At 42.8% G+C, this 27,465-nt stretch overlaps 2 protein-coding genes across 2 annotated transcripts in view; one reads left to right on the top strand and one right to left on the bottom strand.

Annotated features, from left to right (window-relative positions):
* LOC131188358 (disintegrin and metalloproteinase domain-containing protein 10-like) overlaps positions 1-4,041 on the top strand; it is a 35,448-nt gene extending 31,407 nt beyond the window's left edge. The window contains exons 14-15 of the mRNA XM_058163584.1: positions 1,099-1,195; positions 3,212-4,041. Coding sequence (XP_058019567.1) covers positions 1,099-1,195; positions 3,212-3,360 — 246 coding nt within the window. The 3' untranslated portion in view covers positions 3,361-4,041. The remainder of the gene's footprint in view (positions 1-1,098; positions 1,196-3,211) is intronic.
* Positions 4,042-7,483: 3,442 nt separating this feature from the next.
* Positions 7,484-18,801, bottom strand: MICOS13 (mitochondrial contact site and cristae organizing system subunit 13). Its single transcript, XM_058163581.1, has 4 exons — positions 18,696-18,801; positions 12,215-12,371; positions 9,131-9,182; positions 7,484-7,707 (listed from the first exon to the last, which is right to left on the bottom strand). Exons 1-4 carry the CDS (start codon positions 18,722-18,724, stop codon positions 7,610-7,612), a joined length of 336 nt encoding a protein of 111 aa, XP_058019564.1. The 5' UTR covers positions 18,725-18,801; the 3' UTR covers positions 7,484-7,609.
* Positions 18,802-27,465: the final 8,664 nt, after the last annotated feature.

Raw genomic sequence — 27,465 nt, 5'->3', positions numbered from 1 at the left:
ACGCAGAGCCCTCTGCGGGCACGCGAGTTGTCACCCAGCTCAGCTCCACCGGCCAGCTAATTTTTGTATAGATAGCTGAAGCTGTCTAATATTTATTTGATTGATTCATTCATTCATTCAGTTTATATGCCACCCATTTATAATAATATTATTATACACCGGAACAACTAGACACAAGAACAGTTTTTTCCCGAAGGCCATCACTCTGCTAAACAAATAATTCCCTCAACACTGTCAGACTATTTACTGAATCTGCACTACTATTAATCTTCTCATCGTTCCCATCACCAATCTCTTTCCACTTATGACTGTATGACTATAACTTGTTGCTGGCAATCCTTATGATTTATATTGATATATTGATCATCAATTGTGTTGTAAATGTTGTACCTTGATGAACGTATCTTTTCTTTTTTGTACACTGAGAGCATATGCACCAAGACAAATTCCTTGTGTGTCCAATCACACTTGGCCAATAAATTCTATTCTTCTTCTTCTATTAATAATTGTTATTATTGTTATTATATTAATAATATATTAATATCAATATTATTATTAATAATAATTAGAAGGTACTTGGTTGATACCTAGGACACTAGCACAACCCATATCAACCATCAGCACCAGTCAATAGTATTTGTGATGCCTTTTGGAATGTTCAGTTCACTAAGTTTCATATTTAATGAATAAAGTCAATAATAACAACAACAGAGTTGGAAGGGACCTTGGAGGCCTTCTAGTCCAACCCACTGCCCAGGCAGGAAACCCTACATCATTTCAGAGAAATGGTTATCCAACATCGTCTTAAAAATTTCCAGTGTTGGAGCATCTACAACTTCTGCAGGCAAGTCGTTCCACTGATTAATTGTTCTCACTGTCAGGAAATTTCTCCTTAGTTCTAAGTTGCTTCTTTCTTTGATCAGTTTCCACCCATTGCTTCTTGTCCTGCCTTCAGGTGCTTTGGAGAATAGCTTGACTCCCCTCTTTTATCCCTCGTTTTATCAAGAGCTGATTCGCCGAGAAGAATGGCTTTAAGGAACTTCCTGTCCATTGGCACTAATTGTGCGCCTGTTTTGTCCGTGTGCTTTCTCTCTACAGACACATTGGTGTGCGATCCTTCTGGTGGTTTTAACCTTAGCAGCCATGATGGCCGGCACCGTCTTCCTCTTTGGAAGGACAGTCAGCAGTAAATCAGGTGTGTGTGTGTGTGTGTGTGTGTGTGTGTGTGTGTGTGTGTGAAGAAAGTGTGGCTGTCTACCAGCGGTGAGTTTCTACCGGTTCGCCCCAGTTCGCACGAACCGGTAGTAGTGGCCGTGGAAGGCTCCACCTATCCACCCGGACATCATGACGGACGCTCTGCGCATGCACAGAAGGTTCTGCGCGTGCGTGGAAGTGTCACACACGTGTGAAGGACACACACAGACAGTTCCAAACCAGTAGTGAAGGTAAGTGGAGCCCACCACTGCTGTCAAATTTCAAGCGAACTTGGCTGGGGCCATCTTTGAGCCTTCAGGGTTGGCAGCGTCTTCTTTTTAAACACGTCCAACTAGGCTAGGAAAGTTCACTTAACAGCTGTGGCGAGAAACGTCCTAAAAGGGGGCAAAGCTCTTTTAACAACTCTCTGGCTTAGCTTAGCAACCGAAACCTCGGCTTGACCTGTGGTCGAGGACTACACGTGCTAATGCAATTTTTTTTTAAAATTTGCATTTATATCCCGCCCTTCTCCGAAGACTCAGGGCAGCTTACACTATGTCAAGCAATAGTCTTCATCCATTTGTATATTATATACAAAGTCAACTTATTGCCCCCAACAATCTGGGTCCTCATTTTACCTACCTTATAAAAAATGGAAGGCTGAGTCAACCTTGGGCCGGGTGGGGCTTGAACCTGCAGTAATTGCAAGCAGCTGCTGTTAATAACAGACTGCATTAGTCTGTTGAGCCACAGAGGCCCCTTTGCGTCCGCTGCTTTTAACTGGGTGAAGCAGGGCATTGTAGGGCAACGATGTTTAAACCAAGGAATCCCAAAGGGGGTATAATGTATAGACCAAACCCCAAATCTCGAATCCCCGACTCTGGCAGGATTAGAATTTGGCAAATTTGTGGTCACTTCAATGCTGCCATGCTGCCGAGAAGACCAGTCTCGCCATCAGCTGCCGGAGGGGCAGTTAGAATAGAATAACAGAGTTGGAAGGGACCTTGGAGGTCTTCTAGCCCAACCCCCTGCTCAGGCAGGAAACCCTACACCACTTCAGACAAAATGGCTGTCCAACCTCTTCTTAAATACTTCCAGTGTTGGAGCATTCACAACTTCTGGTGGCAAGTTGTTCCACTGTTTAATTGTTCTGTCAGAAAATTTCTCCTTAGTTCTAGGTTGCTTCACTCCTTGGTTAGTTTCCATCCGTTGCTTCTTGTCCTGCCTTCAGGTGCTTTGGAGAATAGCTTGACTCCCTCTTCTTTGTGGCAGCGCCTGAGATATTGGAACACTGCTATACTGTCCCCCCTAGTCCTTCTTTTCATTAAACTAGACATACCCAGTTCTTGCAACCGTTCTTCATGTTTTAGCCTCCAGTCCCCTAATCCTCTTGGTTGCTCTTCTCTGCACTCTTTCTAGAGTCTCAACATCTTTTTTACATCGTGGCAACCAAAATTGGATGCAGGATTCCAAGTGTGGCCTTACCAAGGCCTTATAAAGTGATATTAACACTTCGAGTGATCTTGATTCAATCCCTCTGTTGATGCAGCCTAGAACTATGTTGGCTTTTTTGGCAGCTGCTACACTCTGCTGGCTCATATCTAAATGGTTGTCCACTAGGACTCCAAGATCCCTCTCACAGGTACTACTATTGAGCCAGGTACCACCTGTCCTATACTGTACCTGTGCATTTGGTTTTTTTTTTCTTGCCTAAATGTAGAACCACAGTCAAGCTGGCAGGAAGTCCAAAGTCACCCAAATGTTTTTTTAAGTCCTTGAATCATCCTGTTTCTCAGTTTAGTAAGGAAAATAACTCTTGAAACAATGACACAAGTGTGTTGGACTAGAACAGGGGTCTCCAACTTTGGCGACTTTAAGACTTGTGGACTTCAACTCCCGGAGTTCTGGGAGTTGAAATCCACAAGTCTTAAAGTCACCAAGGGTGAAGACCCCTGGACTAGAAGACCTCCAAGGTCCCTTCCAATCCTGTTATTCAATATTCTGTGGTTCCCTGCAGATGAACAATTCACCAGGATCTTTCACAAGGCAGGATCTGTGGAACTCCAGGGGAAGAAACAGCACAATTTCCTTCACTGGGAAAAGGAAGTTTATATCAAAATGCATCGGAAGAAGCCGCTACCCTCTGCCCCTGTGGATCTTTGCTAAGCTTTGGGCAAACGGCATCTGCCAACACACAGTTGTGGCTGTGGTACGGACACCACCATTCAAGTGCACGCAAAAAAAATATTAAAAAATCAACTATGATTTTCTTACTGATATGATCCTTCTAATTTTCCTTTTTTTAATCCCTTGCCTTTTTTTGTTCTTTCTCTTTTTTAAAAAAATGATTGATTAAAAAACAATTGCTTTGGATGCCTGCTCATTTCAGGATTGAAAGAGGCTGAGTTGGTGGGAACATGAGACAGGGCTCATCTCTACGGAGACCCCAACTATTCAAAATGATAAATGAGAGAGAGAGAGAGAGAGAGAGAGAGAGAGATTAAATAGATGATAGATGGATGGATGGATAGAGATAGAGACAGATAGATAAATTAAATACCGTATTTTTCGGAGCGTAAGACACACTTTTTTCCTTCCTAAAAGAGGCTGAAAATTTGGGTGGGTCTTATACTCCGAATGTAACCCCGCAGAGTGCCCAAAATGGCTACCTGGAACAGCTGCTGCCTTCTCTTACCTCTTCCGTGCTTTGCCTGTTTTAGTCACTGGAGCTCCCTCCGAGGATCAGCTGTGCTTTTGAAACTGTTTTTCAGCCCCAATGCGAGCAAAGCGATCTTCCGTGCTTTGCCTGCTTTTCTAATTGCTGCTCCCCTGACAAAACCAGACCACAAAACCAGCGAGGAAACTAATGTGCTGGGACTAGCCAGATGAATACCTGGTAGGCAGAATTTCCCCCCCACACTATTTTCCTCCCCAAAAACTTAGGTGCGTCTTATACTCTTGTGCATCTTATACACCGAAAAATACGGTAGATGATGGATGGATGGATGGATGGATGGGTAGATAGATAGATATAGACAGAGATAGAAAGATAAATAGATTATAGATATAGATAGATTAAACAGATGATGGATGGATGGATGTAGATGATAGAGATAGATAGATAGATAGATAGATAGATAGATAGATAGATAGATAGATAGATAGATAGATAGATAGATAGATAGATACTGTAGATAGGGAGGGGGAGGGAAGCAGAGAGAGTGAGTGAGAGGTAGATTAGATAGATAGATAGATAGATAGATAGATAGATAGATAGATAGACAGAGAGAGAGAGAGATGATGAGATAGATAGATAGATAGGTGAGATAGATAGATAGATAGATAGATAGATAGATAGATAGATAGATAGACAGATAGATAGATAAAATAGATAGAGAGAGAGAGAGAGAGAGAGAGAGAGATGATGAGATAGATAGATAGGTGAGATAGATAGATAGATAGATAGACAGACAGATAGTTAGATAGATAGAGAGAGAGAGAGAGAGAGAGATGATGAGATAGATAGATAGATAGACAGATAGATAGATAGATAGATAAAATAGATAGATAGAGAGAGAGAGATGATGAGATAGATAGATAGGTGAGATAGATAGATAGATAGATAGACAGACAGATAGTTAGATAGATAGAGAGAGAGAGAGAGAGAGAGAGATGATGAGATAGATAGATGAGATAGATAGACAGACAGACAGACAGACAGACAGATAGATAGATAAAATAGATAGATGGATAGACGAGATAGATGAGATAGAGATAGACAGATGATAGATATGTGTGTGTGTGAGAGAGAGAGGGGGGAGGGAGGGAGATGATATAGACAACATACAGACAGATTTAACCATAGTTTCAATTGGGAAAATGTGATAATCCTATCCAGGCTAAGTCCAAAAATGCCAGGTAATTTCTAGAAGCCTGGCACTCTGAAAATCAGCCATCAATAGACATACTGACACAACACCTGCAGACTATGCAAAAAAAAAAAGACCAGCCAAAACCAAAAGACTCCAGCACCTCTCCACCAGCAACCAGCATAGATTAACTCCAAGGTTAACATCAGACCGACAATCAAGTAAACAATACCCCAAGCAAGAAAGTACCAAAGAGTCAAGAGTAAACAGCCCAACCAAAGAATCTCGAAGACCGTCCCACCCATCCGGACATTACCTAGTTGGGTAATGAAACATCTGCGAGAAAAGAAGCTCAGGGAGCACAAAGGACCCCTCATTTCAACCATGAGCTACAAACCTTCTCCTTTATTAGAGAGGGGGATAGATAGATAGATAGATAGATAGATAGATAGATAGATAGATAGATAGATAGATAGATAGATAGATAGATTGATTGATTGATTGATTCGGGAGAACCAGTTGTTAACTTCCTAAGCAGTTCAGAGAACCAGTTGTTGGAAGAAATCTTATTTTGTTTTTTTTCCACTTTACAGGGCTAATCCTGTAAGGAAGGAAACATTCTGGTGGTATTCCTAGCCCAATCTTTATTGCCCCGCTTACCGAAACTGCCTCTCTGCTTAACCCCTATTACATTGTAACAGCTAAGGCGAAGCGCCCATCGACATGAGTGACGCTGAGTTGGCCACGACCACACGGTCACATGACCACCGAGCCACGCCTACCCAGCTGGTCATTAGGGCAGAGAACCGGTTGTTCAATTATTTGAATCCCACCACTGGATAGATAATGATTGATAGATGAGAGAGGGAGGGAGATGATATGGTAGGAGGGGAAGAGAGAGAGAGGGCCGGAGAGAGAGAGAGATGAATGATAGATATAGCTGTGGAATTCTGGGAACAGAAGTTTACCCATCTTAACATGGATAAGGTTGAAAACCCCTGATCGAACTCCCTGCTTGGGGCAGAAATTTAAGGTAAGACATAGACACCCTCAACAGATGCTTGATCAGACTTCCATTTTGAACCCAGCCATCAACAGAAGCCGACTCCCGGAATCCATTGTGTTTATAGGTTAGGAAATTTTCCTTAATTCAAGCAGAATTGGCCTCCACATCCTGCACTCTGGATTGAGAGCAAAGAAGTCTTGAAGGCCTTCTGTGTGACCTCCTATCAGATATCCGAGAAGGACCATCACCTTCGTATCTTGGTCATCTTTCCCTCAAGGCTAAACCTGCTCTTAGTGGGTCCTTCTCTAAATCAGGGGTCTCCAACCTTGGCAACTTTACAACTTGTGGGCTTCAAGCCCCAGAATTCCTCAGCCAGCCAGCTGAGGAATTCTGGGAGCTGACGCCCACAAGTGTTGTGGTCCACCAGCAGCCTGCGGAGCTGGCAGCCAAATCGGACAGTGATGAGGCTGAGGAAGAACATGGGCCAGTCCCGGAGGCTGGGGAAGGCCTTGATGAGGGCTCTGCGTCGGAGGCAGAGGTAGGGCCAGGGCCATCGGGGAGTGATGTGCGGACTCCGGAGCATCCAGAGGCTGACAGTAGTGAGGCAGAGGAACAAGAGGAGCCTGTTCCTAATGCACGCATGAGAAGAGCTGCCAGAAGGCAAGAGCAGCTAAAGTAAAGAGGATGACTTAGAAGTAGGGCCCCTCCCATAAGGCTTAAAAGACCAGCAACTGCGTTTGGGCTCTGTCGGAAAACAACACTGATAGACTTGTTTCTTGTCTTGCTGCATTTATTTCTTGTCGGCCTCTGCTGCTTCTGAACTTTTGCCAAGAAAAGCCTTTGGCAGTTTGCCTAATTAGACCAAGGTTGGTGATAAGACTGAAGAATTGTGTTCCGAAGAATTTGCTTTGATTTAGTTTGGACGACGCTGAGAATGAGTTTAATTCTCAGCAGTTCTAATAAAGTCGGTTTTGTTTTTGACCTGATTGCGTTTAATACTACCTACTTGGGCCTGGGTCACAACAAGAAGTCATAAAGTTGCCAAGGTTGGAGACCCCTGCTCTCAATCCTGCTCAAAGGCTGGGGTCCACGAGGGACCACAGCTTTGGGGGCTACCAACCAACCCCATCTCGTAGCCAACAGCCGAGTCCTACCTCCCCGTTTCCAAATCCCTAACCCGAATTGTTTAGACAGTTCTCGGATCCTTAAAAGAAAAGGGAAATAAATTAACTCCCCGAGTTTTTTGCAAACCCACACATTCCAACTTTAATTTTGGTTACGCAGCCCAAGAGATGGAGGGGAGGGGGCGTGGGGAGAGCAACCGCTTTATCCCGCCCTGGAATTAACTTTGCCAAATACAGAAATCAAGAGTCAGAACAGTCTGATGACAAACAAAACAAAACAAAAAAGAAAATATCGGCTGTCTGGCGGCTCTTTTATAACCCTGGTTATAAAACCGGGTTGCTTTCTGCAAAACTGGACCGAGATCATTCCTGCTGGACGGCAAGAGGACGCGACGCTGCTGCTCCGGCGGCTGCCTTCATTTCATGAGCTCCTTGACGTATTTCCATCCTTGTTGCGTGTATTCGCCGCCCTTGGTGGGGGCGATGGAAAGGGCACTTATGACAGTACGGACCCCTGCGTGCAAACAAAAAAAGTGAGAGAGAGCGAAACAGAGGGAGAGTTGAAGCGACACGTTCGGGAATCGGCGATCCATTCCGTGAACTCGGGATTTTATGGGTTTCGGGCAGGGGTGAAATCTACTTATCTTACTTACCAGTTCGGAAGGGCAGACGCTGCTCGCGCGTCATGTGGACACCCTTTGTGCATGCGCAAAACCTTTCTGCGCATGCGCAGAGGGTACAAAACACTTATACTTATAGTATAAACACTTTATACAAAACACTTTATACTTATAGTATAAAACTTCCTGGTTTTAACCAGGAAGTAACGACAGCCGGGTAGATATGGGCAGAGCCTCGCACCGCGATTGCTACCGGTTCCCACGCACTGCCAGCAAAGATCGTTACCGGATCGCGTGATCCGGTCCGAACCGGGAGCATTTTACCCCCAGTTTTGGGCTTAGAAACGGTAGGATACAGAAAGAAGGGAATCTGACAGAGACAGAGAGAGGATAAAATATAAATGCATTTATATCTGCGGTAAAGCAGACTGGAAGCTTTTTCCTTTCCTTCCTTCCCCTTCCCCTCCCTTTGCTTCCTTTCTCCTTCTTTGCTTCCTTCCCTCCTTCTTCCCTCTATCATCTATTTCTTTCCTTCCTTTCTAAGCTTCCCCCCCTTGATTTCTCTTCCTTCCTTTGTATCGCCATCTCTTTCCTTTTTCCCTCCCTCTCCTTCCTTCCATCTCCAATTTCTTTCTTTCTCTTCTTTCTTTCTTCACTCTCCTATCTCCCATCCTTTTTTCTTTCTTTCCTTCCTTCCATCCATCCATCTCCCATATCTTTCCTTCCTTCCATCTCCCATCTTTCTTTTTCTTTCCTTCCTTCCATCCATGTCCCATCTCTTTCCTACCTATCTCTCCCACTTCTTTCTTTCCTTCCTTCCAACTCCTTCCTTCCTTCTTCCCTCCCTCCCTCCCTCCCTCCCTCCCTTCCATCCATGTCCCATCTCTTTCCTACCTATCTCTCCCATTTCTTTCTTTCCTTCTTTCCTTCCTTCCAACTCCTTCCTTCCTATCTCCCATCTTTTTCCTTCCTACTTAAATCCCGCATTTAAATCTTTCCCTACTGCTCCTGTCCTCCATCTTTCTTCTTTCCATTGAAATGTTGTATTTTAACCTTTTTCAATTTTTGAAATGAAATAAAATTCTTAAAGAGAGAAAAAGTAACACATCAGAGTTAGAGACCGTCACATCTGGTTGCCAAACAAAGTGAATAACAGCATGTGCACACCACCTCACACCTCTTAGCCTTCTTTTCTTAGTCACACTTTTTAACAGAGTCCTCGTGGCTGCCCCACCTTCAAAAAAACCCGGTTAAAAAACAAACAAACGGTTGCAGTCACAAGCAGGAGAGGAATCCATCTAAACAGCCCCACTGTACCTGAATTCCAGGCATTGGAGAAGGAAAATTCAGGTTTCGGCACCGCTGGAAGCTGCAGAAATGAAAGACAAAAACTAGACTGAGATATTTGCCAGAAAAGGGTTAGGAAAGTGCTGTGTTCAAATTCTACCAGTTTCGCAAGGGGAAAAGAACAAAGTTGGCTGTAAAGCAGGGGTCTCCAACCTTGGTCCCTTTAAGGCTTGTGGACTTCAACTCCCAGAGTTCCTCAGCCAGCTTTGCTGGCTGAGGGACTCTGGGAGTTGAAGTCCACAAGTCTTAAAGGGACCAAGGTTGGAGACCCCTGATGTAAACCTCTTGCAAAAGATTCCACTAATCCAGTGGTTCTCAACCTTTATAGTGCTGCGACCCCTTTAATACAATTCCCCACGATGTGGCGACCCCAACCGTAAGATTATTTTCATTCATAGGCCTAAATAACTGTACTTTTGCAAATGTTATAAATCGTAATCATAATGTAAATATCTGATATACGGGATGTATTTTCATTGTTACAAACTGAACATAGCCAAAGCTTTATGTTTAATCACGAAACAATATGCAATTATATTTTGTGCAAAATATATTTCTGCTTATAATTAAATTACAAATAAATGAAGGGGGGGAAAAGCGGCAAACTGTTTTGTTTTTTTTAATTTATCGCGCCTGAAGCCGTATTGGCTAGCGATCTGAACTGCTTGCGATTGCCTTGAGGACGGAGGCATTAAAGCGGAGACTCTTCCCCTATTAAGCCAGGTTAGGCTAGCGATTGGGAGTGATTGCAGCTGGCTTGAGAGGGAGACATCAGAGCAAAGATTTTCTCTCTTTTTTAATTCATTGCGCCTGAAGCCGAATTCGGGTAGCGATTTGAAGAGCCTGCAGCTGGCTTGCGGAGTCAACCATTGGAGCGCGATTCTTCGACTCGCAAGTATACTTCCCATATTTCCGATGGTCTTAGGCGACCCCTGGCAAATCGGCATTCGACCCCCAACGGGGTCGCGACCCACAGGTTGAGAACCGCTGCACTAATCTAAGAGAATCTATACCAAGGCTCGCCAAACTTGGCAACTTGAAGGCTTATGGACTTCAGCTCCCAGAATTCCACAGCCAGCATGTTGGAGACCCCTAATCTATAATATACAGGTAGTCCTCGATTTAATACAGCTTGCTTGGTGACCGTTCAAAGTTACAACAGCGCTGAAAAAAAGTGACTTTTATGACCATTTTTCAGTTACCTTTTCGGCATCCCCTTGGCCACAATGATCCCAATTCAGACGCTTGGCAACTGGTTCATACTTATGACGGTCACAGTGTCCCAAGGTCATGTGATTCCCTTTTGCGTCCTTTTGTTAAGCAAAGTCAATGGGGAAGTTTACGTTACTAAGTGAGACATCTGTTAAGTGAGTTTTGCCACATTTTACAACCTTGCTTGGCCGAGTTGTTAAGTGAATCACTGCAGGTGTTCAGTTAGTCGCACGGTTGTGTTTTTTTGGGTTTTTTTGGGAAAGATTTTATATTTTTTAAACAAACATATAAAAACATATCACCATCTTCAATTACAATTACAAACACAAACAGTGTGTCGGTTGGTTACAAGTCTTTTGTGCATTTTCACCATATTCATAGTTTGTAGTTTACCTAATTTCTCATTTTATCAATCTAGTAGATATCCAAATATTTTTTTGTCCTCGTTAATCATTTATTTGACTATGGCTGTTTCTTCTTCATACAAAATACTCTAAAATTTAAGTTAATTTATATTGTACCAATCATTTCATCATCCTGAATCAATCCAATAATAATACATCTTTAGGTTATATTTTGTATAATTCTACAGTTCTTGTATTATAAGTCTCTACCAAACTTCATTACCATTATTTTTATCTAACCATTGATAAAATAAGTCCCATATCTTATAATATTGTTTATCTTCTTGTTCTCTAATTTCAAATGTCAATTTACTCATTTCAGCACATTCCATTATTTTCTTAATAACTTCATCTTGCGTTGGTATTTTCTCATTTTTCCAATTTTTAGCAAACACAATTCTAGTTGCTGTTACTACATTCACTATTAAGTATCTCAATTCTCTATTGTATGTTTCAGGTATTATCCCCAATAAAAAAACTTCTGGTTTAAAGTCTATGTGCTTTTTTATCATTTTTTCCAACCGTGTGTGGATTTTAGTCCACTATCTTTTAAGCTTCTGCGCATGTCCACCACATATGGTAATATGAGCCCGGTATCTGATGACATTTCCAACATTTTTCGGATTTATTCTTGAACATTCTGGCTATTCTCGTCGGGGGTAGATGCCACCTATAAAACATCTTATACAAATTCTCTTTATATGCAGTTGACATTGTCATTTTATAATTTTGCGACCACAAACCACAAAACAGTTGTTAAATGAATCTAGCCCACTGAAGGTCACAAAAAGCGGATCACATACGCGACCGTCATAAATATGAACCAGTTGCCAAAGCATGTGAACTTTGATCACGTGACCTCAGGGATGCTGCAACAGTCTTAAGTGTGAAAAACGGTCATAAATTACTTGTTAAACTCCTTAATATCTGTGTGACAAAGGCAGCATAGATAGTCCTCAACGTACAACCACAATCGAGCCTGGAATTTCTGTTGCTAAGTGAGACACTTGTTCAGTGAATTTTACCCCATTTTACAAACTTTCTTGCCACATTTGTCAAGCGAGTCACTACAATAGATAGATCAGTAATCCAGTTGTTAAGTGACTTTGAACGGAGTAACTTTGAACGGAGTCACTGAAGCAGTCGGCATGAATTTAAATGGACTCCAGAGGATGGTAGAGGACAGGAAGGCCTGGAGGAATGTTGTCCATGGGGTCGCGAGGGGTCGGACACGACTTCACAACTAACAACAACAACTTTGAACGGTTCCTAAGCAAACCATTGTTAAGTCAAGGACGTCCTGTACTTCCTTCCTTGCACCTGCTTTTGGAGACCCCACACCTACGTAGATCCGCAGCCCCACACACGCGGCCCCCCGAGGTCCATCCACGACCTGCGTCGGGACTGAAGGTGACCCAAGGGGATACTCTGGGCTCACCTGCCAACCGAAATACTTTGTCCATTCTTCCACAGCTGGAGGAACAGCTGCTTTGGCTTTATGGAGGGCTTCGGCACCTTTATCGCTGCTCCCCAGCAGCCCCTGGGAGTAAACCACATAGAGGGCCCCGCCAGCCAGTCCTGCTTTGCCCATGAACCTGCGTGAGAAAAACATAAAAGGTCCTTCAGCAATAGCACTTAATGTTGTGACCCAGGCCCAAGTAGGTAGTAGTAGAAGCAATCAGTTCAAAAACAAACCGACTTTATCAGAACGGCTGAGAATTAAACTCATTCTCAGCGTCGTCCAAACTAAATCAAAGCAAATTCTTAGTAACACAATTCTTCAGTCTTATCACCAACCTTGGTCTAATTAGGCAAACTGCCAAAGGCCTTTCTTGGCAAAAGTTCAAAAGCAGAAGACACCGACATGAAATAAATGCAGCAAGACAGGGAGCAAGGCTATCAACGTTGTTTTCCGGCAAAGAGCCCAAACGCAGTTGCTGGTCTTTTAAGCCTTATGGGAGGGGCCAATCATCTCTTGGCCCTACTCCCGAGTCGCCCTCTTTGCTTGAGCTGCTCTTGCCTTCTGGCAGCTCTTCCCATGCGTGCATTAGGAACAGGCTCCTCCTGTTCCTCTGCCTCACTACTGTCAGCCTCTGGAGGCTCTGGAGTCCACATATCACTCCCCGATGGTCCTGGCCCCACCTCTGCCGCTGACGCAGAGCCTTCATCTGGGCCTTCCCCAGCCTCCAGGACTGGCCCATGTTCTTCCTCAGCCTCATCACTGTCCAATTCCGCTGCCAGCTCCGCAGGCTGCTGGCGGACCACCACACTTAAGGTTTATATACCGCTTGACAGTGCTTTTTACAGCCCTCTCTAAGCGGTTTACAGAGTCAGCCACTTGGCCCCCCAACCATCTGGGATTCAAACTGATGGCAGTGGATGTAATGAGGGTGAATTGTAGTCCTACTTTAGGTTTGAAAGCCATCTGGATGATTTGGGGCCAAATATCTTTATCTATATCATCTACCTACCTACCTACCTACCTATCTCAGCACAACCTACCTCACAGGGTTGTTGTTGTGGGGCAAAAATAGGTGTATTGGATACACTTCCTGTCTTGAGTTATTTGTAAAAATAAAGATGGGATGCAAACAAGCAAGTGGATTCAAGTGCCTGATAGAATTAAGGTCTTAACTGACTTGACTGGTTTAACACAGCCACAATTAAGGTTTGTTATTACCAGAGCAAGTTTTTAACTGACTATGGTTTAACTTAGCAAGGTTTTAACTGACTGTGGTTTAGGTTAGCAAGGTTTTAATTGACTGTGGTTTAGGTTAGCAAGGCTTTAATTGACTGTGGTTTAACACAGCCTGGAACTCCAGACTTGCCCTTGGTCCTGGAGTTCCAAAAATTTGATTAACAGAAGATAGCAAACGCTCCGGATTTGAGCGAAAAGTGGGCCCCAATTTTTTTTTTTAATTCGCATTTATATCCCGCCCTTCTCCGAAGACTCAGGGCGGCTTACACTATGTTAGCAATAGTCTTCATCCTATTTGTATATATTTATATACAAAGTCAACTTATTGCCCCCAACAATCTGGGTCCTCATTTTACCTACCTTATAAAGGATGGAAGGCTGAGTCAACCTTGGGCCTGGTGGGACTAGAACCTGCAGTAATTGCAGGCAGCTGTATTAATAACAGACTGCATTAGTCTGTTGAGCCACAAGAGGCCACAATTCAACAGGTAAAGCTCTTTCAGCCTGCCAATGCAGCCCCATCTGTTGCTGGCTGGGGAATTCTGGGACTTGAAGTCTACACATTTTATAGTGGCCAAGGTTGAGAAACCCTGCCCTAACCAATAAGCAATACAGGCAGTCCTTGACTTACGACAGTTTGTTTAGTGACTGTCCAAAGTAACAACTGAAAAAAGTGACTCAGGACTGTTTTTCAAACTGACAACCGTTACAACATCTTTATAGTCACATGGTCAAAATTTGGATGCAGGACAACCAGATTCCTACTTATGACGGTGGCATCAGGTGATCCCCTATTGTGACCTTTTGACAAGCCTAGTCAATGGGGAAGCCCAATTCACTTAACAAGCATGTTCCTAACCTGAGAAATGCAGCGATTCACTTAACAACAGGGGCACAAAAGACTGTAACAATTGGTGCGAGGGTTAAAATGAAAATAATACAGGACTCACGGGAAAGAGGTGGTTTAAGAATGCCTAACTTTAAATTATATTATGAAGCAGTAGCCCTTTCAGTAATAAGTGACTGGTTTAACTTAACAGAGGAAAGAATTTTGAATATAGAAGGTTATGACTTGTTATATGGATGGCATGCGTACTTATTTTATGAAAAAAAAGTGGATAGGGCTTTTAAGAATCATGTGTTGAGAAGTGCTCTTTTGCGGGTCTGGAAAAAATATTCCTATAAATTAGAATACAAGATTCCTATATGGGCGAGCCCTAGACATGCAATAGAGAATATAAATATAGAACAGAAACAGGAAATGATTACTTATAAAGAACTTTTGTATGCTGAAGGAGGTAGATTGCAATTAAAATCATTACAGGTATTAAATGAAGAAGGGAGGAATTATACTTGGTTTCAATATGGGCAAATAAGTGCTAGATGGAAAGAAGATCAAAAAATTGGTATAATGCAAAGGGAGGAAAATTTAATAAAGCAAATTAGAAATCAGACCCAGGAGCATATAAAGAGATTGTATAATGTGTTGCTTGAAATAGATTCGGAAAAGGATTTGGTAAAGGATTGTATGATAAAATGGGCACAGAATATTCAGGAACCAATAATGTTGGAAACATGGGAGAAAATTTGGGTTAGAAATGTTAAGTTTACACAAGCACAGAATTTAAGGGAAAATTTTTATAAGATGTTTTATAGATGGCACTTAGATCCCAAAAAATTATCATGTATGTATCCTAATATCCAAGCGAAATGTTGGAGGTGTGATTGTGATGACGCTACATATTTTCATATTTGGTGGACTTTTGGATAAGAATTTGGTGGATTATTCAAAATGTACTGAAGAAGAAGATAAAGTTCCTGCCACAATTTTTCCTTTTGGGAATTATAACGGATTGTACAGGGATTGAGACTAAATTGATTCTGAATTTAATAACAGCAGCAAGACTGTTGATTGGACAATACTGGAAGAAAGAAGAGGTACCTACAATAGAAGAATGGATATTGAAAGTTATTAATTTGGCTGAGATGGCTAAAATCTCAGCGTTTTTAAAAGACAATACGCAGGAAAGATATTTAATTGAATGGAAAAAATGGATTGATTATCTACAAAACAGATATCAGATTAAGAAATATCAGATTGCCTTTGAATAATTAGAAAGTTATTTTATGTAATGGGGAGGGGGTTGGGAGATGAAAAGCTTTGGATGTGGTTATTTGGATTGGAAGGGAAAATTTTATTCTATGTTTGGTTTATGTATAACAATACCTTGTGATTGACCCGGGAAGCTGGGGGGGGGGAGGGGGGGGAAGGGGGGGGTTTAGGGAGGGAGGGGGGAAAAAGGGGAAAAATGTTTTTGTTTTTTAAAACTCTTTCAATAAAAAAAAAAAGACTGTAACAATTGGGGCAAGCTTCACTTAAACAACCATTCACTTCGCAACAAAAATGTCGTCGTAAGTCGAGGACTACCTGTAATTGGGTGGGGATGGAATGGGGTGCAGTGGGACTTCAATGCAGGGTAGAGGGAGAGAGGGCAATTTGCAAAAACCATTTTTCCAATATCCCAAAGGTGTTTTTTCAAGAGGAAACTGGTCCTTCTGGTTTTTCTTTGAAGACATTTCGCTTTTCATCCATTATTGTCGTAGGGTACGGTAGGATAGAATAGAATAGAATAGATGATCTTCCCCTGGGGGCCGCTAGCCGACATTGCTTGGCGGACGGCACCCTGAGAAGTCCCTCTCTGTGCGAGCGTACGGGTCGGTGGGAGGCATGTGGTAACAGCAGGCGGTCCCGTAAGTACCCAGGTCCCAAGCCATGGAGCGCTTTAAAGGTGGTAACCAAAACCTTGAAATGCACCCGAAAGGCAACAGGAAGCCAGTGCAGTCTGTGCAGGAGAGGTGTCATAGATTGGAATAGAATAGAATAGAATAGAATAGAATAGAATAGAATAGAATAGAATAGAATAGAATAGAATAGAATAGAATAGAATAGAGTAGGGTAGGGTAGGGTAGGGTAGGGTAGAATAGAATAGAATAGCTATTTTTGTTATGTATTTTTAATGTGTTTTTTTTCTTTTGTTGTGTTTTTTTCTCTATTTCGTTTTTAAGGGTGAAAAGCTTAATAATAAAACTTATTTTTAAAAAAAGAATAGAATATAGAATAGAATAGAATAGAATTAGAATAGAAAAAGAATAGAATAACAGAATTGGAAGGGACCTTGGAGGTCTTCTAGCCCAACCCCCTGCTTAAGTAGGAAACCCTAGACCACTTCAGACAAATGGTTATCCAACATCTTCTTAAAAACTTCCAGTGTTGGAGCATTTACAACTTCTGGAGGCAAGTCGTTCCCACTGGTTAATTGTTCTAACAGTCAGGAAATTTCTCCTTAGTTCTAAGTTGTTTCTCTCCTTGATTAGTTTCCACCCATTGCTTCTTGTTCTACCCTCAGGTGCTTTGGAGAATAGTTTGACTCCCTCTTCTTTGTGGCAACCCCTGAGATATTGGAAGGCTGCTATCATGTCTCCTCTAGTTCTTCTCTTCATTAAGCTAGACATACCTAGTTCCTGCAACCGTTCTTCATATGTTTTAGCCTCCAGTCCCCTAATCATCTTTGTTGCTCTTCTCTGCACTCTTTCTAGAGTCTCAACATCTTTTTTACATCGTGGCGACCAAAACTGAATGCAATATTCCAAGTGTGGCCTTACCAAGGCATTATAAAGTGGTATTAATACTTCACGTGATCTTGATTGTATCCCTCTGTTTATGCAGCCCAGAACTGTGTTGGCTTTTTTAACAGCTGCTCCACACGGCTGGCTCATATCTAAATGGTTGTCCACTAGGACTCCAAGATCCCTCTCGCAGTTACTACTATTGAGTGAGGTACCACATATACTTCTTCAGCTCTGACTGGATGGTGGAGCATGGAAAGCTTTATATTCCTCGCAGACAGGGGACCTCCATCCTCCACCATCCAACCAGAGCTGAAGAAGCTTCTTGGGTGAGAAGCGAAACGTCTTCAAAAGAAAAAAACAACAACCTAGAATGTCCAGTTGGGGGAAAAAAAACAAAACAAAGCAAAACTTTTGGAACAACCATGACCTGGATGGCTGAGAATCTCCATAGACATTTTCCCAAAGGTCTCCCTATCGAAGACTCTATGGGGCAGGGGGATAGTAGGGGCAAAGAACTCCCTCCTCCCAGGGCTTTAAGGAGAAAAAAATCAGAATCAGAATAGAGTTGGAAGGGACCTTGGAGGTCTTCTAGTCCAGCCCCCACTGCTCAAGCAGGAGATCCTATATATATATAAATATATATAGGATATATATATATGTATGTATGTATGTAGGTCTTTGGTTATTCGGGTTTTCTCCCACGTAAAATTGGAAGTGTCTTGGCGACGTTTCGACGAAGTCTCATTCGTCATCTTCAGGCTTCAGCTTCGTGCTTCTGGGAGCAATGTGTGATTGCAGCTGGTTCTTCCTTTTTAACTGCTAGTGGGGGTTTGAACTGATTGGATGGGAGCTTGGCTGTGCTCTGATTGGATGGGGTTTTTTTGGTGCTCTGATTGGCTGGGGGTGTGTCCTGTTTGGGTGGGGGCTTGGTTGTGCTCAGATTAGTCTGAGTTGCAGGGGGATTTGAGCTGGTGAGCTGCATTGCTGTTGTTTGGCTTCGTGTTCGTGGTCGTGCTACATCTTCATAGTGGGTGTCAGTCTGCTGCATGTATGGATTGGAGGGGTTTGAAATGGCTAATGTTGCAGCTGTGGTCTGGCTTCTGGTCCTTGGTCGTGCTTCATGATCAGTGTGGGTTTGGGTCTGCTTTCTGGGTGGATGTGCGGTGGTGACATCCTGTGTGCCCCCAGTCTTAAAGTTGCCAAGGTTGGGAGACCCAGCCTGGGCTAGAAGACCTCCAAGGTTCTCTCCCCTTAGTATTATTAGTATTAGTATTACTATAGCACCCTACACCAGGGATATCTTGAGAATCCCTTGCAAAGCTTCCATGCATTTCCTTTGTCTAAATAAAACGAAGCTGCATCTCTGCAAAAAATAATAATAATGATGACATGAGATGATGGGCAGGGCAAGTTGGAGGGAGGGGCTCTCAACCGAAGGAAAGGGCTTCCAGATCGTGAGAATCCCCGGGACCCGAACCTGGGGAGGGGGGTCCCGTCTCGCGACTCTTCTCCCCCACCCCGCGGCCCCCTTTCCCCCCCTTTCCCCCTTCCCTGCCGTTACAAAAACCGTCTTTAAGCCCGCCCGACTCACTTGAGCAAAGGGAATGTGCGGGACGCCATGACGGAGCGACGCCTCTTTTTCCAAGGGCAGCCCTGCGCCCGGCCGCGCCGTTTCCCTGCGAGGGACCGCCCCCTTCTCTCGCGGGATCTTTCGGGAATTGTAGGCTGAATGGGCCAGGCGGGATGACGCGGAGGCCGCCGGGGTTGCCAAGGCAACGCTAGGGCTTGCCGGCGCCTCGCCTCCCCAACCCGGCGCCCGGGAGCGCAGTCTATCCAAACTGTGCATTGTTAGCTCTTTTAAGGAACGCGGCTTGGTTTATTCATACCCACGCACTAAACCTTGGTTGGGGGGTTTAGTGAGTCGTGGGAACCCTGTCTTGTCTTAGCATGGGTGAGCTAGCTCAGGGGTCTCCAACCTTGGCCAATTTAAGCCTGGAGGACTTCAACTCCCAGAATTCCCCCAGCCAGCTTTGCTGGCTGGGGGAATTCTGGGAGTTGAAGTCCTCCAGGCTTAAATAGGCCAAGGTTGGAGACCCCTGTGCTAGATCATCAGATGAAACCATAGTATTAATGTTAATTTGCTTGCCAGGTTTACAGCATGCAAAGTTTAGTTCCTTTCAACATTTTGCACCCTTTAAGCATCTTTTCAATGCCGTCGCTCTCTCCTAATTCCCGCTTTCCACCTTACTGAAGCGTGCTCAGGCTCCATTTCAGCAGCAGAGGTCAAAAAAGGCAAGATGGTGGCCACGGCCCTGCAGGGAGAGAGCCCTGCTCTGTTTACATCTAAACAGTCAAGGGGGTTGGCACCATAAGCAATTAAAGATCCACCCTTTTATTTTTTACAGGCATTGTGACATAAAATACGGATGGTTTTCAGTTGCATACCACCATCTTGAGGTTGTTGGGTTTTTTGACCCACCCACAGGCTTCCTTATGGCATTGGGCTGGTTGCAGACCCACTGAATGGGGCACAATGACATCACTTAAGTCTTGCCATCATGGTACCAATGATATAAATCAGGATTTTTCAACCTCAGTAATTTTAAGATGGGTAGACTTCAACTCCCAGAATTCCCCAGCCAGCACTCCCCAGCCAGCACATGCCTTAAGATGGTGGACTTCAATTCCCAGAATTCCCTAGCTAGCCATACTTTAGGATGGGTGGACTTCAATTCCCAGAATTCCCTAGCTAGCCATACTTTAGGATGGGTGGACTTCAATTCCCAGAATTCCCTAGCTAGCCATACTTTAAGATGGGTGGACTTCAACTCCCAGAATTCCCCAGCCAGCACATGCCTTAAGATGGGTGGACTTCAACTCCCAGAATTCCCAAGCCAGCACATGCCTTAAGATGGGTGGACTTCAATTCCCAAGATTCCCCAGCCAGCACATGCCTCAAGATGGGTGGACTTCAACTCCCAGGATTCCCCAGCCAGCACATGCCTTAAGATGGTGGATTTCAACTCCCAGGATTCCCCAGCCAGCACATGTCTCAAGATGGGTGGACTTCAATTCTCAGAATTCCCTAGCTAGCCATACTTTAGGATGGGTGGACTTCAATTCCCAGAATTCCCTAGCTAGCCATACTTTAGGATGGGTGGACTTCAATTCCCAGAATTCCCTAGCTAGCCATACTTTAGGATGGGTGGACTTCAATTCCCAGAATTCCCTAGCTAGCCATACTTTAGGATGGGTGGACTTCAATTCCCAGAATTCCCTAGCTAGCCATACTTTAAGATGGGTGGACTTCAACTCCCAGAATTCCCCAGCCAGCACATGCCTTAAGATGGGTGGACTTCAACTCCCAGAATTCCCAAGCCAGCACATGCCTTAAGATGGGTGGACTTCAATTCCCAAGATTCCCCAGCCAGCACATGCCTCAAGATGGGTGGACTTCAACTCCCAGGATTCCCCAGCCAGCACATGCCTCAAGATGGGTGGACTTCAATTCTCAGAATTCCCTAGCTAGCCATACTTTAAGATGGGTGGACTTCAATTCCCAAGATTCCCCAGCCAGCACATGCCTCAAGATGGGTGGACTTCAACTCCCAGAATTCCCTAGCTAGCCATATATTAAGATGGATAGACTTCAGTTCCCAGAATTCCCCATCCACCACATGCCTTAAGATGGGTGGACTTCAACTCCCAGGATTCCCTAGCAGTAGTAGTCTTTTTCTTTCTACAACTGTCTGAAGCAGTGCAACCCCTATTAACTTTTATCTAAAACAATGTTTCTTAAATGTTTTTCTCTTAGAACTCCTTCCCACTTTTAAAAATGATGGAGGGCTTCCAACACACCTTTCGTTTTCGAAGCGAGCCGGTTGTTAAGCGAGTCACACCTGATTTTACGACCTTTTTCTGACCCAGTTGCTGAGCGAATCCCTGCCGTTGTTAACTGAACCGTGTGGGCGTAAATACATGCTGGTTGCCAAGTGCCCAATTTTTGGTCATGTGACTATGGCAATTATACTCCAGCAATTATAACTGCCAGTACCAGTTGTAAGTCAGCACCGTTATAACTTTGAATGGTTGTTAAACAAGTCGAGGACTACCTGTGGCCTGCAAATTCTTCTGTAAATACAGGTAGTACTATATAAATCATATATATAAGATTTATGTATGTTTATGACTGTTTCTGTAACTTAACTAAACTGGTTTAGATAATGAATAAATCTCATTTAATAAATCACATATAGATTCAGTTAATCAGTAAATCTTATTAAATTCCTGGAAAAGGGATGAGGGTACAGCCAGGTTCTTGCATGCAGGTGGTCCTCAATTTACGACCACAACTGAGCCCAAAACTTCTGTTGCTAAGCAAGGCAGCTGTTAAGTGAGTTGTGCCTCATTTTATGACCTCTTTTGCTACAGTTGTTAAGTGAATCGGGAGGTCGTTAAGCGAATCTGGCTCCCCTCATTGACTTTGCTTGTCAGAAAGTCGCAAAAGGAGATCACGTGACCCCGGGACACTGCAACCGTCATAAATATGAGTTAGAGTTGTCAAGTGTCTGAATTTTGATCGTGTGACCATGAAGATGCTAGAATGGTCGTAAGCGTGAAAAACGGTTATAAGTCACTTTTGTCAGTGCCATTGTAACTTCAAACAGCCACTAAACAAATAATTGTAAGTCGAGGACTATCTGCAGAGGTAATCTTTGACCTATGACCATAATAGAGTTTATTTATTTATTTATTTAGTTAGTTTGTTTATTTAGTTTGTTTATTATGGTTGCATGTAAAATAGTTGCAATAAAATGCATGTGGCTGACTGATTTTATCACACTTTTTGTCATGGCCATTAGGTGAACACCAGGGTCATTAAGTAAACTATTGATTCTCTACGGGTGCAGTTTTTCCAAAAAACTAGGAATAAATGTTTCCAGAAAAACCGTTCTAAAATCTGGTCGTGTGACCTCGGGACGTAGCAAATGACGGTAAATATGGCCTTGTTGCCAAGCCGCCAGCGTTCGGTCACCTGACCACAGGAGTGGCCCCAACAGTCAAAATTTGAATCTGGTTCCCCTTTCTTGGATCAGTCGTAACTTCAAACAGTTTTCTTTTCATTTCTGGGTGTCCAAATTTGGCAACATTAAGACTTATTTCAGAATAACAGAGTTGGAAGGGACCTTGGAGGTCTTCTAGTCCAACCCTCTGTTCCAGCAGAAGACCCGACACCTACACCATTGCAGACAAATGGTTGTCCAGTCTCTTCTTTAAAAAAAAAAAACACCCTCCAGTGTTGGAGCACCCACAACTTCTGGTGGCAAGCTGTTCCACGGATTAAACGGAAAACTGAAAACCCCCTTACGCTAAATGCCGGCGAAGGCAGGGCGTTTTAAAATCGAAGCGAAGAAAAAAAGTTTTTCCCAGTCTGGATTTATTCAAATAGTTTCCACTTTATTTCAATAAAAGTCATCAGATTGTTAAGACCACAGCAAGAAGCTGGATGAATTCTGGAAAGATTGCCACCTGCAAATATTTGAAACCATTGCAGTTGATAACTTAAAATGGAAGCAGGAAGAGAAAGGGAGGGCGGGGAAAATACCTCATTTCAACATGTGCTTTTTTTTTTCTTCTCCTCTTCGTTTTCTCCGACCATGTTTGAAATGTCCTTTTCAAGTCAGCAACGGGGGGTGGGGGTGGGGGGAAGTGGGGAGTTATAGGTGGGGGGTATATAGATATAGATTTATTTATTTATTTTTTAAATTCAAAATTAAAAGTTCGGCCGTCATGAAAGTACTCCATAGCAGAATAGAACGAACATTGTACAAATCACGTACGGAATTGACGGTTAAGTAGAAAAGACCTGTATTTACAACTGTAAACGTGGACTTCAGGGAAGAAAGAAACAGAACGCAACACACAACCGCGCACGTCATTCACACAACCTCTCTCTCTCTCTCTCTCCCTTTTGCGTGTCTGCAAAAACTGACATGGCCAAATAAGACACTTCATTCGCCTCCAGTCAGATCGGTAAACAGATGTCACGGAGCTGGTGTGTGTGCTGACTTGCAGTGGGGCGTTCTCATTGAGATCTAGCAGCTTGGGAGATTTTTAACCCGTTCGGGAATTTCCTTTGGTTGGGTGCACGGAAGCCATCCGCTATTTTTCTTGTGACACTAGGCAGCATTTCCTTCACAAAACCCAGGTTGGGCAATACGGTAAGCTGCTCCTATGTTGGTATTATTAATTATTATTATTAATTATTATTAATAACAGAGTTATTAATGCCTGGAATGCACTACCTGACTCCGTGGTCTCTTCCCAAAATCCCCAAAGCTTTAGCCAAAGACAATCTACTACTGACCTCACCCCATTCCTAAGAGGTCTGTAAGGGGCGTGCATAAGAGCACAAGCGTGCCTACCGTTCCTGTCCTATTGTTTCCTTTAATTGTGTCCAATTCGTATAGTTATTTCATGCTTATACTTATATATGGGCCGGTGAATAGCGCAGGCTGGTAAAGCCTGTTATTAAGAACACAAAGCCTGCAATTACTGCAGGTTCAAGCCCGGCCCAAGGTTGACTCAGCCTTCCATCCTTTATAAGGTAGGTAAAATGAGGACCCAGATTGTTGGGGGGGCAATAAGTTGACTTTGTAAAAATATACAAATAGAATGAGACTATTGCCTTATACACTGTAAGCCGCCCTGAGTCTTCGGAGAAGGGCGGGGTATAAATGTAAACAAACAAAAATATATATATATATACTGTTGTGACAAATAAATAAAATAAAAATAAATAAATAAATAAAAACTCCCAGAGTTCCTCAGCAGCTGGCTGAGGAACTCTGGGAGTTGAAGTCCACAAGTCTTAAAGTTGCCAAGGTTGGAGACTCCTGATTTAAAGAATTAGTCCCAACATTGCCAAAAAGGCACTAAGAGTTATTAACCTAATCTTGCGTAGCTTCTTCTCTGGTAATATTGTACTACTAACTAGAGCATAGAAAACATTTGCTAGACCAGTTCTTGAATACAGCTCATCTGTCTGGAACTCGTACTGCATATTGGACATTAATACAATCGAGAGAGTCCAGAGATATTTTAAGAGAAGAGTCCTCCACTCCTCTGCTCGCAATAAAATACCTTATTTTTTTTTATTTTATTTTTTTATTTGCATTTATATCCCGCCCTTCCCCGAAGACTCAGGGCGGCTTACACTATGTTAGCAATAGTCTTCATTCTATTTGCATATTTATATACAAAGTCAACTTATTGCCCCCCCAACAATCTGGGTCCTCATTTTACCTACCTTATAAAGGATGGAAGGCTGAGTCAACCTTGGGCCTGGTGGGACTAGAACCTGCAGTAATTGCAGGCAGCTGCTGTTAATAACAGACTGCGTTAGCAGCCTGAGCCACAGAGGCCCTGTCACCAGACTCCAAATTTTGGGCTTAGACAACTTAGAACTACGCCAACTTCAGTCTGACCTAAGCATAGTACATAAAATCTTCAGCTATAATGTCCTACCTGTCAATGACTACTTCAGCTTCAACCACAGCAATATACGAGCAAATAATAGATACAAGCTCAAGGTAAACCGCTCCAAACTCGATTGCAGGAAATACGACTTCAGCAACAGAGTGGTCAATGCCTGGAATGCACTACCAGACTCTGCGGTTTCATCCCAAAACCCCCAAAACTTTAACCTTAGACTGTCTACTGTCAACCCCACCCCCATTCCTAAGAGGTCTGTAAGGGGCGTGCATAAGCGCACCTGCGTTCCTACCGTCCCTGTCCTAATGTTCCTTTTTACTTACTCTTTTCATGTATCCAAACTATGTTTATACTTTTACCTGTTAACTTATATATGATTGACAAAAATAAATAATATTTAAAAAATAAATTAAAAAATAATAAATCTGTTGAATTCAAACAGCTCACTAAACTACAGATGATGGGATTACAAGCCACCAAACTGGATTTCTACACCTCAGTAAATTTACAACCGCACACTTTCTTTGCATGAACAGATTAAAATGTAACTGCCGTTAGGACTTTTTTTACCTGGCATATATTTTGAATGAGCATTGCCATTTTTTTTTCCCATTTTGCAAATCCAAGGTACCTCATTGCTATTACAGTGTGACCAACATTTTGACTTTTACGTTGATCCAGAGGAATTGAATCATTCACGTGTCTGTCTATCATCTATCTATCTATCTATCTATCTATCTATCTATCTATCTTCTATCATCTCTTTCTGTCTATCTGTATCTATCTATCATCTGTCTGTCTATCTATCTATCTATCTTCTATCATCTCTTTCTGTCTATCTGTATCTATCTGTATCTATCTATCATCTGTCTGTCTGTCTGTCTGTCTGTCTGTCTGTCTGTCTGTCTGTCTGTCTGTCTGTCTATCTATCTATCTATCTATCTATCTATCTATCTATCTATCTATTTTCATGCCCTGATGATATTACCTAGCTGGGTAATGAAACGTCTTCCAAAAAACTACTAAGCTCAGAGCGCACCAGAAACCCCACTGAATGGTTTTGATCGATCCGACTATATTAATACAATTATCAATTCGGAAGTAACTTCTCATCAGTCAAATTCTCCCAAGCCCATGTTGTAACAGAACACCAGAATAGCAGAGTTTAAAGGGACCTTGGAGGTCTCCTACTCCAACCCCTGTCCAAGCATTTCAGACAAATGGTTGTCCAATCTCTTCTTAAAAACTTCCAGTGTTGGAGCACCCTTGTGGAGGCAAGCCGTTCCAATGATTGATGGTTCGTCACTGTCGAATTTCTCCTTAGTTCTAGGTTGCTTCTCTCCTTGATTAGTTTCCATCCATTGCTTCTTCTCCTGCCTTCTGGTGCTTTGGAGAATAGCTTGACTCCCTCTTCTTTGTGGCAGCCCTTGAGATATTGGAAGACGGCTATCATGTCTCCCCTAGTCCTTTTTATTAGACCAGACATACCCAGTTCCTGCAACCATTTTCCGTAAGCTTCCAGCCCACTAATCATCTTTGTTGCTCTTCTCTGCACTCTTTCCAAAGTCTCAACGTCACTTTTATATCATGGTGATTAAAACTGAATTCAGTATTCCAGGTATGGTCTTACCAAGGTACTATAAAGTGGTATGTATAGAAGGCAAGATTTTTCTCAACATGGATGTCTGATGCAACCCAAAATGCTTGTGAATAATAATAACAACAACAACAACAGCAGCAGCAGCAGCAGCAATAGCATTTAGACTTATATACCGCTTCACAGTGCTTTACAGCCCTCTCTAAGAGGTTTAGAGTCAGCATATTGCCTCCAACAATCTGGGTCCTCATTTTACCCACCTCGGAAGGATGGAAGGCTGAGTCAACCTTGAACCTGATGAGATTCGATCTGCCAAATTGCAGGCAGCCGGCAGTCTGGCGTACTGCACTCTAACCACTGTGCCACCGTGGATGAATAATAATAATAATAATAATAATAATAATAATAATAATAATAATAATAATAATAATAATAATAATAATAATGATGATGATGATGATGATGATGATGATGCAAGAAATATCATTTGCTTGTAATCAAGAACTGGTGGGACCATAAAATAAAAAAAATAATAGCAAATGAAGAAGTTAAGTTGCTTGGGGACTTCAGACATCCAGGCAACTATCACATAACACTCTGGACTTAATAGTTGTCGATATGAAAGACAAAAAAATCTGGATAACGGATGTGGCAGTGCCTGGGGACGGCAGAAGAGAAGAGAAAGAACTGGAGACGATAGCAAAATACAAAGACCTTCAAATAGAAACAGAACAACTATGGCAAAGGCAAGCAAGGATAGTACCGATAGTAATAAGCGCCTTGGGTGCAATCCCAAAACAACTGGAGCACCACTTGAACGCCGTCATTGGCATTGACAAATTTGCCAACGGTCAATTGCAGAAGGCAGCTTTACTTGAAACAGCTTCCATCCTGCGATGATATCTGTAACACCGTCAGACATCCAGATTTGCCTGTCCCCAGGTCCTTGATAAGGACATGATATGTAGACAAAAATGCCAGTCTGAAGAGCTGGCTGACTGTGCGATGATCAATAATAACAATAATAATCATTGGTGGATAAAATGCTAAAACCAGTTTCAACATCTGGCTGACCGCGACAACTCCTCCTCATAATTGTTGTCATTATTCAGTCCCTAAATTGTGGACAAAAAAAATCTGGATCGTGGACTTGGCGGTAACTGGAGACAGCAGAAGAGAAGAGAAAGAACTGGAGAAGACAACAAAATACGAAGACCTACAAATAGAAATAGAACAACTGTTGCGAAAGAAAGCAAAGATAGGATCAATA

Source organism: Ahaetulla prasina, chromosome 1 (genome assembly GCF_028640845.1).
Source record: "Ahaetulla prasina isolate Xishuangbanna chromosome 1, ASM2864084v1, whole genome shotgun sequence".
NCBI classification, from domain to species: Eukaryota; Metazoa; Chordata; class Lepidosauria; order Squamata; family Colubridae; genus Ahaetulla; species Ahaetulla prasina.
Note: the sequence above shows the minus strand (reverse complement) of the source record. Positions and strands in the feature narration are given on the sequence as shown.

Coding starts and splice junctions, on each gene's coding strand:
- MICOS13 (XM_058163581.1), bottom strand. CDS start 18,724: ATGGCGTCCCGCACATTCCCTTTGCTCAA. Junction 12,372..18,695: donor CGCACATTCCCTTTGCTCAA/GTGAGTCGGGCG, acceptor TTTCTCACGCAG/GTTCATGGGCAAAGCAGGAC. Junction 9,183..12,214: donor CAAAGTATTTCGGTTGGCAG/GTGAGCCCAGAG, acceptor TCATTTCTGCAG/CTTCCAGCGGTGCCGAAACC.